Genomic DNA, 13,623 nt, shown 5'->3' on the forward strand with positions numbered 1-13,623 from the left:
CGAACTCAGAAATCCGCCTGCCTCTGCCTCCCGAGTGCTGGGATTAAAGGCGTGCGCCACCACGCCCGGCCAGAAGTTTTTTAAACAGAAATTAAGACCAGTAATTTGGTCATTCTTTATCCCAAGTAGTTTTTTTTAAATGCATTTTATGAATCCTCTGCATGAAATGAAGAAATAGACAGTTACCTTAATCTGTGCAGATGTATTATAACATTTGAAGATTTGAAGAGTTTTCTAGAGATAAAAGTGGCAGACGCAGCGTTCACAGCCATGCTTAAAACTTACTGTCGAAATTACAGGAAACAATGGGCGTGTTTGCTCCAAACACAGTGGTGGCGCTGTGCTTCTGCTTCTCCGGGCCCTTCTCATCTCCATCCTCTGTGGTGTCTGCCCCCTAAAGTAGGAGGAAGTTGTCATTGTCGTCATCATCATCACCACCACCACCACCATCACCATCATTCATAATCATCATTGCCAATCACCATCATATCATCATCGTAATCAACCAAGCCATCTGTGCCTACAAAACTACTAGATGCTTCCTGAAACCGGGGTCCTGGCAGACATACTAGAAAAATACTGGGAGAGAGAGAGAGATGTGTCGTCACTGCTGTTCTGAGGACCTGTCATGTGGTAGTGGTTTCTTCCTAAGATGGGAGTCACTGGACACTCAGGCCGTACACCTTTCCCCCAACTTCTTTGCAGCTGTGAGGCACTGGGGTTATAGGAGCCTCTCTGGGCTTGGCTGTGCTTTCTACCTAAGTCACACACTTCCTTTACACCATCACCAGCCACACTTTAGCTTCTGGTTACTTACAAGGGCACCTTCGAGTTTAAAGATGGCAGCGGCACCGTGTGTCTCAGAAGGAGCCATTTTCCTCCTCCAGCGCCTGCGGCGAAAGGTGTCTGAACTGCGCTGTTTCCAGTGGAATTTCCAGCCGATTAACGAAGCATATTCCCAGCCCTCCCGGTCTTCAAGTTCTTCCATGGCCTAAAATAGAAGTACAGCATTTGATGATGAATAGTAATCTTCCTCATATTGATAAAGTAGACCACTTGGTCAATGGACAAATACGTAGTCACAAAAATCCACTCTGTTAAGTACTGGATGAGGGGCCAGGGATACATCAAAGACAGACAAGAGGGGCTCTCTGACTTGGCAGAGCTGAGGGACTGCAGGAAGACAGAGAGGCACCAGGCGACTGAAGTAACCATTCAGACACAGGTGTGAGTGAGAATGGATGGGTTCTTTCTCAGATTGTTCGTGAGAACACATGAGTGTGACACTGTTTTTGAAAGAATTGTCATCTGCATTTTACATATGGGTAAAATGGTAACATCCCTTAAGATTTAAATGTCCTGTTAATGCTAATACCTGCTGTTATTAGCAATGACATGCTAAATCAGAGTATATTGTTTCTGTGATAGCGAATCACGGAGTACAGTACTTGTAAGTTAAACATGATTTCTATGCACATGCTCTGTTTTCCATGTTTTATTCTATTCCTCCAACGCACTTACGCTCCTGTATCATGACAGAGATCATGTCCTCAAGGATGAGGCATCACTGAACAAAAAGATAGTTGTGGCTTTTGCCTCCATTGTATTTGACATTTGAGTGGCCAAAATTTTCTCACGTTGCAACTTGTAAGTGTCTTACAAGCTGACCAGATGGAATAAATGGAAAACAATACTGACTACCGTTGATGAATCTAGAACTAAGAGCTTCATGTAGGGTTGCTATTTGTGTACGGTCTTTAATTTTTTCCCACTTCAAATCAACATAAAGTACACATTTCACGTGATCTTGTATCTTCCTTTGTGATAGTCTGGATAGTGACGATGACATATTTTGTGTGACTGAGAATAAAGCAGGTGAGAGAATATGATTCAAGCCTCTGCAGGGCTCATGGGTGGAACGGGGGTTTCCGCCCGGTGGCCCCGTGTTCTTCCAGAGCCATGTAGGTACTCATATGGAAAGAGAAAGGAAAGCAAGTCTAGAAATGTCTCATCCAATCAGGATGAAGTAGTGCAATGTTCAAGTTTATTGATTCTGCCACACCCTGCCCTGGTGACTTGGTGGTGGTGGGGGGAACAAAATATGTAGCTCTAGTTTTGCTCTCTGGAAGCGCATTACTGTGTAAAATGTAATTTCATAGCTCCTATGAGAGTTGAGCCTTTAGAGCAATAGGAAAGGTTCCTGCTTAGAATCAGTCTAACCTGTTACTTCCTGGAGATACGACCTAAGGCAAGTCTGTTTCATGCCCATAAACTCCACCTGTGGAATGAGCAACGCTCAGACCTTACAGCTTATGCATGATGTATCTGTGTGCCAAGTGTTCTACATGATGTATAAACATATTATTATCGACTTCATATTCTTTTTTTTTTTTTTTGGTTTTTCGAGACAGGGTTTCTCTGTATAGCCCTGGCTGTCCTGGAACTCACTTTGTAGACCAGGCTGGCCTCGAACTCAGAAATCCGCCTGCCTCTGCCTCCCGAGTGCTGGGATTAAAGGCGTGCGCCACCACGCCCGGCTGACTTCATATTCTTATTCCACTTAATCTATGCAGTTTAAAGCCTTGTAATGCCCTAATTAAATTAGGATATGGATAGTTTTATGTCAATACATACAAGCTAGAGTCATTTGGGGAAAAGGAACCTCAAAGGAAATAATGTCTTTACCCAGTTGGCCTATATGAGCAAGGCTCGAGGGTGTTTTCTTAATTAATGATTGATGTGGGAGGGCCCAGATTACTGTGGATGGTGCAGTGGTTCCAAGCTATAGGAAAGCAGACTGAGCAAGCCACAAGGAGCAAGTTAGCAAGCAGCACTCCTCCATGGCCTCCACACCAGCTCCTGCCTCCAGGTTTCTGTCTTGAGTTCCTGCCCTGACTTACTTCATGGTAGACTGTGATCAGGACATGTAAGCTGGAATATTAACCCTTCCTCCCCAGGCTCTTTTTAGTCCTAGTTAGTTAAAGTCTCCCTCCCAGGGTTTGAATTCTGCATCTTGTTCCAGGTTCTGAGGTAACAGCACCTCTGTCCTATTCTGCCAGCACAATCTCCGAGTCTTTTCCTATCCCTTCTAGATGTCTCAGCCTCTAGGCTGCCTCAACATCTCCTCGAGGTTACTGCTCTCATCCCCAGAGTTGCTCAGCATAGGCCTAAGTGAGGGATGCCTAGCATTCGCAGGTACGTTTCCAGAACCCAGGGTCAGATCCTTGACTTGTAAACGGCTCTACAGAAACGGCCCTGTCGCTGGAACTCTGCACAGTGTGGCAGGCAGAGCACTCGGTCCAGCTCCCTCCTACCGCCCCTCTTACCCTTGCGGTACTAGAAGCCGTCTGTGTCAGATCTTTCTTGCGTTTTCGGACTAGTCTCCGCCTCCTGTGAGTGTGATACATCTTTTCTGCTGCAACCCAGGATTTGGGCTTATTATCAGGAGGAATGGTAATCCCATACTCCCAGCCTGCAACAGAGTTTGAGAACAGTTACCCAAAAGAGGTACAGCTTGTGTGATCAGCAAACTATAACTTGCTAGGAAAGAACATAGCTCTTCTCTCTGCTCACAAATGTTCTCTGCTACGGTGACTGTCACGGGGTTGAGCATGCCTAATCTGAAAATACAAAGTATGCCATACTGAAATTTGGGGGAGCCATTATGCCACAAATATTCCAAAATTTGAACATTTCTCAATTTCTCAAACCAAAAACCACTTCTGGGTCCCCAGCAATTTGGCTAAGAGGTACCCAACCTTTCTGATCCTTAGGAATCAAACCCAGGGCTCTGCGAACACCAGGTATGCACTCTGCCATCGAGCTACAACCCTACCCCTTCAGTAGTGTTTCCCGAATTTGGAAACTTGTGTTCCAACTTGACAACCTTTTAAAGGCAAAAGACACACAGCTATGTGGTTGATATGTAGTTACTACTCAACGGCTGCTGTTACGTATAGCATAATCCGGTATGTGCCTCCCACGCAATTCAACATCTATTTGGACAGTTCTGTATCAACCCCACTCTGCTTGCATATTATCACATCTCAGAGGAACAAATCAATGTTACTTTTCCTTTTCTTAGTTCCAAACGGCAAGCTCATTTGACCTGACCGTCTATAGAGAAAGGTAAGCATTACTGTACCTAGAAGCAATGTTGATCACATGGTCACCGGTGGGATGACATGCAAGACATTTTGCCATTCTCCTATCTGAGTTCTGGGACCTCTAAGGTTGATTATCTCAGGTAGATTATGGAGTAGTTAGGAAAGAGACAATCCAAGCTCTAGATCTCTCCTATATTTCTATTCAGGAATTCTAAGTACCCCCAAAGTCCTGCTGGCTGGTCCTAGAACCTCCATTTTCCACTCCCGACATCTCCTCACTCAGCATCTGTCCATCTGTTTGAGTCAGATACTCATTTGAATAGGTGTGGATTACACCACATGACCTAGGTGGAGCCGGGGTCCTTCCTCCCATGGAACCTTTGCTCTGGTTAACCGAGGCCTTTCTGCAGACTCACACTCAGGCAAGCAGATGTACGTACCTTTCTCATCCACTGCTCGATTTATGTCATATATCCATGCGTCATCCTCCCACTCCCAACCTGGAGGGCAGGTCATCTCACTGGGGGATGCCGCCTTATCTCCATTCTAAGAGACAGACAGATACACAGACACACAGACAGATGCGAATGAGAACCACAGGTGAGGAAAGTTTCCTGATACTTAACTAAAGAATCTGTATAGCCGGCCGTGGTGGCGCACGCCTTTAATCCCAGCACTCGGGAGGCAGAGGCAGGCGGATTTCTGAGTTCGAGGCCAGCCTGGTCTACAAAGTGAGTGCCAGGACAGCCAGGGCTACACAGAGAAACCCTGTCTCAAAAAACCAAAAAAAAAAAAAAAAAAAAAAAAGAATCTGTGTATCTTTATAGATACCCTGTGGAGATCAATTTTATTTAGAAAACCTCTATTTTTTACTTACATACAAATCCTACATTAAAAGCACGTCTCCAGTACCTTCTTTTTTTACTATTAGAGAATAGTTTTAAGTTGAACCATGTGAAATTCTTGGTTTTGTAAGCCAAAATGATCAAATATTAGCAATTTCATATGGCTTCATTTAATACTGTTGGGTGGTGCCACTTATCTTTATGAGAGCTTATTCAGGAAACAAACAAACATACCAAAAAACAAACCAAACCAAAAGAGACCAGATCAAGTGTTAAAATACATGTGTTCAAGTTCAGAAAACGCTACCAGAGACTGATCATGTGAGGTTGAGCAAAGTTTCTACTAAATGTTGACTTGGGTTTACATTAAAACTCAAAAGAGTTATGATAACAAAGCTCATATGTAAAGGGCATAAAGGTGGCTGTACACATGGGAAGTGCCCAGCGTCATGTTAGATTAAGAGAATGCGAAGGGAAACAATAGCAGGTACCACTGTCTATGGATCAGCAAAGTCGCTGTAGTGGGATGGGCTGGAAGTGAAGTTCCCCCCCACCCCCTGGTGCTGCTGCTGCAAGAGGGTACCATTTCCCTGCAAAGCGATCTGGCGAGATTATCACAACACCTTTATGCATTTAGAAGCTGACACACAGTTGCAAGGATATTTTTCTGGATACAAGCTTTCACTGATTGTGTCAAAATGGTTGTTTCAAGATATTCACTACTGTCACATCTTTTATAAACACTGACGATAAGTCAAAACAAAACAAAACAAAAATTCACTCCAAACTACCCTAAATGTCTACGAGATAAACAAATAAATGACAACAGGGGCCTATAACCAAGTTCATAGCTCTGTATTTACAGTTATAAAAAAAAATGACCTGCAGCTGGGAAGATGGCTCAGTTAATAATTACTTCAGAAGTCCAGCATGGGTATAAAAGCCAGGAGTGAAATTACACATCTGTAACCCAGCACTGGGGAGGAGGAGATGAAAGGAGTCCCAGGAGCCTGTTGGCCAGATAGCCCAGCTCAGTCAATGGGGTCCAGCCTCACTGAAAACACTATCTCAAAAAAAACAAAAACAAAAACAAACAAACAAACAAAACGAAATGTACATGCACATACATGTATGTGTGGCCCTGTGCACACCCACATGAACATGTACACACACAGGTGCTCAAATATAGCATTATATGAAAGTACACCTTGTAAGATGTATGCACAGCACACTCTGCTTAGAAGAGGAGACAATACACGTGTACGTGAACAGAAACCGGCAACCATGGTTATCCTGTGGAGTACACTGTGAGCCGGGAGAGATAATTACTTCTCGTTTCCTTAAAAGCTCTTTGGATTTATTTTTAAAGTTTTTTTTTTAAATGTGTTTAAATTTTTAATTTTTATTTGTGGTAAGCCTGTGCATAAGACATAAGAATTTCTCACGGAGGCCGCAGGAGGATATTGGATCCCGGGCAGCTGCAGTACGGGTGTTGTGAGAGCCAGTATGGGTGCTGGGAACTGAACTCCAGTCCCTAACGAGAGCATCAGGCATTCTTAATTGCTGAGCCATCCTTCAGCTCCATTAAGAATTTTTTTTTTGTGCGTGTGTATGTTTGTTTGTGCATTTCTTTAAAGTGAGCATTTCATTTGTCATGATTTTTAAAACCACTTAGATAATAAATTTTTACCTAAAAATCATATACAACTCAAAGCACTGTCTACTCAGAGACCTAGTTTTTACTGGACCTAAGTAGTGACCATGCATTTGTGTGGCTTCAGTTGTAAATGGGAGGTTATTTGGAACAGGGGCTGTAGCAGAAGAGCAGATGGAGCATGCCCCATGATGCACAGCGACCGGACAGGAGGGTCTATATTGAGAGCAAACGGCTCACCGCATCCGTATAGGTGTCCTCTGCCTGCTTCCACTCGCCTCCGGGGTAGCGATTCTCATTCTGGTAGACTTCATCAGTGAACTCGGTGTGACCTGCGTCAGCCTCAGTCAGGAGGCTGTGGGCGAGAGAGGGCTCCTGTTACCGAAGCGAAATGGAACCCGGACCAGCAACCCTAGCTATTTTACACTGTCAGGAGACTCCTGCAGCCTGGAAGGACACCAGTTCCCTTCTTGTTTGAGCCCTTTAGTTTTCCTGTTCCAAATTCGACTTTGAACTAAAAGCTTTTGACATTCATTCGGAGAAAAGGGGGGTGGTGGGGCAGTGAGACCTAAATTATAGAGGACTCTGCACATTGGCAAGGTTGCTCTTTCCTCGTAATTAGGATGGAGCCAGGAAAACCATGCTGTGAGCCGCTTCCTACAGGGACCTAGAGAGTGTCTTCCACACTTCTCCTTTCCGTACAGACTTTCCAGCATTTTCTCAGTAAAACCCTTGGCTGGTAGTTCAAAGAGCAAGGAAATACTCCTATGGCCTCTCTATTCTTAAAAAAAAAAAAATGGAGTGGAGGCAGGCTTGAGGCTGTGTGGAAACGTGTGCCCATGGATTGTTCGCTCGACACGACATAAACTGATGGTTTCTAAGTACACAGCCAAGCCGGCTCATTTCAGACTCCAGACCCTCCTGGGCCCTTAAGCCCTCTGTACTGACTCTCCTCCGCCTTGCCAGCTTTTACTTGGATTTAGAATTGCTTCAAAAACCCACAGTTGGAGCGTAGAGGCTTCAACCCAGTCTTAAGTTTTCTGCCAGGGACCCTCAAATGAGGGTTCTTTTTCTTCTCCTTCCTTCCCTCCCTGAAATCAAACACTGGAGGGGTATCAAAAAGCAAATGGCCCCGACCATTTGTATAAATTGAAATCATCCATCACTCCTTTGCACCCCAAAGGAGACTAAACGCTTTGGCGGCTGTCTCTGGCATCCCAGCCTTGTGTTTTTCCAGTCACAATTCTCTCTACCTTTCCCCTGCCCTCAGCTCTTTTTCTTCTGTCCAATCCCCCCCCCACACACACCAATTCCCACCACTCCAAACAAAGCAAACAGTCCTACACCAGAAGCAAGGACGTGTGGGCACTGGGTCAGGTAAAACAGTTTGCTTATTTTATTCCCACTTTCAGGTCCATGAGGTGACTCTAAGAACCAAGCTATAATCAATACAGGTCCCCAAGCGTGCCATACAAGGTAGCCAGAAGAGGGAGCTCTGGGAGGAATCCTGCCAGCACCAGTTTTATTGACTTAATGATGGTTAATCGAGGCTCACTAAGCAGAGGATGCTGGGTTACCCAGCACTAGAGCTCAAACGTAAAGGCTTTATGCATTCCCAGCTGCTGAGCTTTGAGTCAACCTGCTGAGCTTTGTCCCCAACCCTGCTGGCAATATTTAGAAATCTGGGATTTCCCCAGACCTCAGGAGAAGCGTCTAGCTTTCTATTACTCTGTGTTTTATTTTGGAGAGCCATGAGACTGAAACCCAGAACCTCGGACACGTGAGGCAGGCAGTAGACCAATGAGATATAATACCTCCAGTACACATTTCTTTTTAATGACAACTTTTGAGATATAATTCATACACCACATAATTCACCTCTTTGCCATGCACTCCCTAATGTTTCTTAAGCTGGGCAAGCATGGCTGAGCGTCGGTTTGCACGCCCTGTTGTTTGCGGAAATCTGTGCCTTTGGACATGTGCTTAGTCTCTCTAGGTCTCAGGTTCCTTGTTTGCAAAGTGAAGATCGTATTATCTTGCTTGGAGGTAGTTCTCCATGAATTTATTGTGTCTCTGCCCATCTTGCCCACTGAGCACTGATGGCCTTTGTGATGAGCTAGTGTCTCTACAATGCTGTCTGGGGTATAACTATATTCTAATTATTCTATCTGTCATGAAAGATAGAGATAGTGTCTTTGCCTAGAGCAGGGGGCCAGCGTGGTGCCATGCCCTTTATAAAAGAACTGGGACCTGAAATCTAGGCTTCCTCTCCTCAACACAAGCCCACAGCAGGCACAAATGTCATCTGGCACAAATGTCATCTGGCCCCCTTCATGCCTCTCAGAGGGAGGAGCACAGTGAACCAGAGAAAAGGCTGACATTCAGTTATTTATTCTAGTTGTGGGCAGTTAAAGTCCTTTGCCTCTGAACCAGGAGTCCTCTGTCTTCTTGCCAGGATCCAGGAAATAGTAGCCAAAGCAGATATCCTTCAAATTTTTTCCTTCAAGTCATAGTTTCTCTGTATAGTCCTGGCTGTCCTGAAACTCATTCTGCAGACTAGGCTGGCCTCGAACTCAGAGATCTGCTGGTCTCTGCCTCCAAGTACTTGGATTAAAGGCGTGCACCACTCCTGCCCAGCTGCCTATCTGGGAGATGCTATTCAGCACACTGCCTAGTCGTGTCTGGTCCCAAGAAATTTCCTTTTCCTAAAAGTCTAGCAATTTAGACAAAAGCCAACATTCCTTCAGGGACTTGGGAAAGTTGTCCCTATTTGCTAAAAGGAGTCATTGTCCTTTTCTCTGGCAGAAGGGACCTATGGCTCATCTAGTAACATATGTAGCAGATGAATTTAAAAATGAGGTTTGGATATGATGCTTCTAAATACGGTAGAGGAGAAGGTTTATTGTAGATATGGGGGAAGGCATAGCCAGAGGCTCCTGAATGATCCAGACTGAACCAGGCTCTGAGAGGAGGCGGGTGAGGGCAGAGAGAGGAGAGGAAGAGAGAGAGAAGGGGAGGGGGCTAAGGGAGAAGCCTTGGATCAAGTGGCCAAGCAACCAAGGGGAAAAAAAGACCAACATGGACAAAATGGCTGGAACCAGAGAACCTGGGGGAAGGGAAGCCCAGCCCTGGGCTGGAGAGCTTAGGGTAAGAACAGGGTCTGGCAGCCAGGATGACTCTGTAACAGGTAGATGCTGAGAACCTAGCAGCCAGAATCCCCTTTGATATGTTAAATAGGCACCTCAGTTATCTATTTGTTTGGGGTTTAAGATCTAATACAGAGCACATTTGCAACGGCTGTATAGCCATATCTAGATGTAGGTGTAGACAGAGTTGTACTGGTACTGAATCTATAGCCTTGTTCATGAGAGGCAAGTAGTCTACCACTGAGTTAGGTACCCACTCATCTCTCCAATTGCTTTTTACTTTGTATTTTGAGACTAGGTCCTGCTAAACTGCTGAGCTTGGTTTAGTCTGCCCTCTGGGCAGACTTTGAAAGAGCAGTCCTCCTATTTTAGCTCTTGGGCACCCTACAGTTCCTGAGGTGCCTCTTATTCTTGTCTTTTGAGACTGAAGGTATCTTCCAACTTTTCTGGACTTAGTCCTACTCAGTGGGTAAAATGATGTTGATAAGGATGCTGACTGAGGGGCTGGGGAAGCAGTTCAGTGGGTGAAACCTTCAGCCAGCACTCAGGCCTGATAACCTGAGCTGGAGCCCAAGAACCCACTAAAAAGCTGGACGTGGTGATGCACAGCAGTAATCCCAGCATCCCTAAGGTGAGCTGGAAGGCAGAGACAGGAGAATCACCCAGAAGCCGTGCATCATCTGACCTGGACACAGGAACAAAAACAGCAGAAACAAAAACCCTGGCTCAACAAGGTGTAAGGAGAGACCCAACTCTTAAAAGATGTCTTCTGATGTTCGCATGTGTGCTATGGTAAGCATGCATCTGTACACACACTCATGTACAGACACACACACACATATGTATAGACACACATGTGTGTTATAGCATGCATGAACCTGCACAAACACACACACACATGCACAGACACACATATGTAGAGATACACATACACAAATGTACACATATACATATGTACAGACATACACACACACACAAACAAAACAAGGGACACAGAAATTCAAACACTCACCTTCGTTCAGGGTCAACCACCCAGTCTCCTTCCCATTCCCAGCCTTTGGGAGGTAAAAAGAATTCTCTCTTGAGTTTTATTTTTCCTGTGACATCAGAGAATTTATGGCGTCCCACCAGTCCAGAGGTGCCCCACTTCCCAAACACAAGGGCTTGGTTTTCATACTGTTAAAAACAGACACAGTTGGGGAATCACTATCAGAGATCTAGAAAGTAAGTCAGCCATAAAATCCAAGTCTGTCTAGGACTGAGGTCAGATCATCACAGAAAACAAACAAACAAACAAACAAACAAACCTAGGTGCCCCTAAAAATATGGACCTTAATTTGGAGCCTGCCAGTGGCTAGACAACTTCAGATGAGTCACTCAGCTTCCTAAGATTCTGTGTGCTCATCTGTAAACTGGGCACAGTATGTTTCTTACACTTATTCTAGAATTCATGTGTGCACATGGTTGTGAGTGTGTTGTGCAAACAGTGATGCATCCTGTGAGTTGTTTCCATCATTTGAATGACACTAAACAGGAGGATGTCATCGGATGATACACAACAGTCCTCATGGGTGTGCACTTGCATGTTCATTGCTTAGATCTGGGCACATTTCTCCATTGAAATAATTAATTAGTGGTGTTACTCCCCAGGCAGTATACAAGGAATACATCAGAAAGATGATTCTTTTACGGGCCCTCACAGACTCTCTCTGAGTCTCTTCTGGACTATGGCAGGTAGAACAAGAACTTTCTGGAAAGCAATGGATGACTCTGGTTTGCAGAGTGCTCATTTCTAAGTTAAGAAAACGTGTTACAATTATTTGTGTGTGCAAGCCCTGACAACTTTTGGTAGTGGGTTCTTTTCTTTGACCATGTGGGCCCCAGGGAGATTGATAAGGGGGTGACCAGCCTCAGCTACAAGCACCTGTAGCCACTGAGCTGTCTAGCCATCCTGGCCACTCCCTTCTAACTTAGAATTTATAAACCCACGATTGTCTGATCTTCATGCTCTGAACCATGGATAGAGGTGAGACTTCCCAGAGTGGTGGGTGTCCCTGTTTGGTCTCAAACTCGTATATTTATTTATCTGATGTTGACCCTACTGAGAAAACGAGTTGCCCAAGGCACAAGTAAGCTTTTGCCTACAAAGGGAGGCAGGAATGTGAGTATGTGCCTGATGCATTGGAGCAAGAGCGTAACAGTACAGTCTCGGGTGCTGGCTTGAACCTGGAAGGGAGCTCTTCCTAAATGGTCATCACTAGGAACCATGAAACTAGGATGTGCACGGCAAAGGTACAGGAGAGAGGAACAAGGTGTTCCTGTCCATTCTGCTTGGAGGCCAGCATGACACTAATAAAATCCAAGCACAGGCCTCAACATGGGCAGCAGTGTTTTACTAAGAGTGGAGGTGGTGACCTTCAGTGGCTTTGGGGGTGTGATCTTGAGATAGCCATACTAGGACAGGATAAAAGAAGGTGTTCATGGACGTGCACATGTGAAGTACCCCCAAAGACACCCAGAAATATGTGTGCATGCATGTGTGTGCATCTTGTTTAGTGTGTCTTATGTTGCCACCAATACAAATGACTGATACTGGTTCTAGTGACACAAGCTGGAGAAGCATCCATTTTCAAGGTCACCAGCTGGTGGTCAGCCACCTCTTTGAATTATCACATAAAGGGGATAGCCACTCTAGAGTGTTCCACTGTTGATAACCCCAGGCGGGAAGGGGGGCCGGCGGGGGTGGGGGTGGGGGACAGGAGGTGGGGAGGTGTTCCTTTTCTCATCTGTTAGACCAAGATTCTTTTGAGGACATTTCAGGTGGTAGTGTTAACAGCTATAGGTAGGTAAAAAAGAGAAGATGACAGGTCTGTCACCAAAGGTACCATTTCAGCAAAGACGGTGAAGGTGCCTTCCGCGAAGCTATTGAACTTCTTTTCCACAGCACTTAAACCCAGCCAGATGTTCACGCGCAGCTCCACAGGTACTTTGGGCCCATTGTTTTTTTCTTGTGGATACTGTGGATGAACAATAACATCTTAGGTGACATGGGACAGACACCATACGAACTGTGACATACACTAAAGCCTTAAAGCATGCTCAACCTCTACCCTTCCCTCCACCAGACTGAGTTTGTATTTGCTTTGGCTAAAACTGACAAAGGACCCTTTGCTAATAAAACTATTAACAGCAACTAGAATTGTGGTGCTAAGTCAGACTCATCCTGCAGAACATTTGGAAGAAGATGGTCACTCCATTCTATTTACACTATTTAACATTGCTAATGAACAACATTAACACGTTAGAGGTCAGCAGACAGCTCCCTGTTTAGAGAGCACACTGCCTTGGCTCTGCCTTTTCTCTTTTTAAAATTGATTTCATTGTGAAATCCAAGGAGCTCCTGATGGGGTAGGCAGGATAGGATGCCAAAGCATGCTAAGGGGAGCGATGTTGAGTTCTTAGGTGTGGCCCTAGGCCACTGTCAGTTCTCCAAGACATTCCCAGGGGAGTTCTTCATGGGGGTGGGGGTGGGATGTTCTAGGATGGAGTCCTAGTAGCAATTATCAAAACTTGCCTGTATTAGAGAATCTCTGTGATGGCTGATAATGGCTGTCAACTTGACAGGATTTGAACCAACTAAAAAGTCAAGATGCTAGTCATTCCTGTGAGGCATTTTCTTGATCGTATTATTTGAAGTCTTAAGTGTGAGCAGTACCTGCTGGTGGCAGCCCAGATAAAGGAGACAGAAGAAAGGTCTTCTCTTTTTGCCTGCTTGCCTTCACTTTTGCTGGCAAGCTCATCAACTTTGTTGCTGCTACTGCCACATTATTTCCCTACTGGTAGGACTCAGCTTCCAGCTTCCAACGGAAACT

The 13,623-nt window shown here is 45.1% G+C and overlaps 1 protein-coding gene across 3 annotated transcripts in view; it reads right to left on the reverse strand.

Moving 5' to 3' along the window:
- The window catches only part of Myof (myoferlin), a 147,171-nt gene that overhangs the window by 41,762 nt on the left and 91,786 nt on the right, over positions 1 to 13,623 (reverse strand). For all 3 annotated transcript variants that reach the window (XM_021152563.1, XM_021152562.1, XM_029472658.1), the window contains 7 exons: positions 12,637 to 12,768; positions 10,764 to 10,927; positions 6,846 to 6,960; positions 4,547 to 4,652; positions 3,327 to 3,472; positions 818 to 991; positions 286 to 394 (listed from right to left, as the gene is read on the reverse strand). In XM_021152563.1, coding sequence (XP_021008222.1) covers positions 286 to 394; positions 818 to 991; positions 3,327 to 3,472; positions 4,547 to 4,652; positions 6,846 to 6,960; positions 10,764 to 10,927; positions 12,637 to 12,768 — 946 coding nt within the window. The remainder of the gene's footprint in view (positions 1 to 285; positions 395 to 817; positions 992 to 3,326; positions 3,473 to 4,546; positions 4,653 to 6,845; positions 6,961 to 10,763; positions 10,928 to 12,636; positions 12,769 to 13,623) is intronic.

Source organism: Mus caroli, chromosome 19, assembly GCF_900094665.2.
Source record: "Mus caroli chromosome 19, CAROLI_EIJ_v1.1, whole genome shotgun sequence".
NCBI lineage: Eukaryota > Metazoa > Chordata > Mammalia > Rodentia > Muridae > Mus > Mus caroli.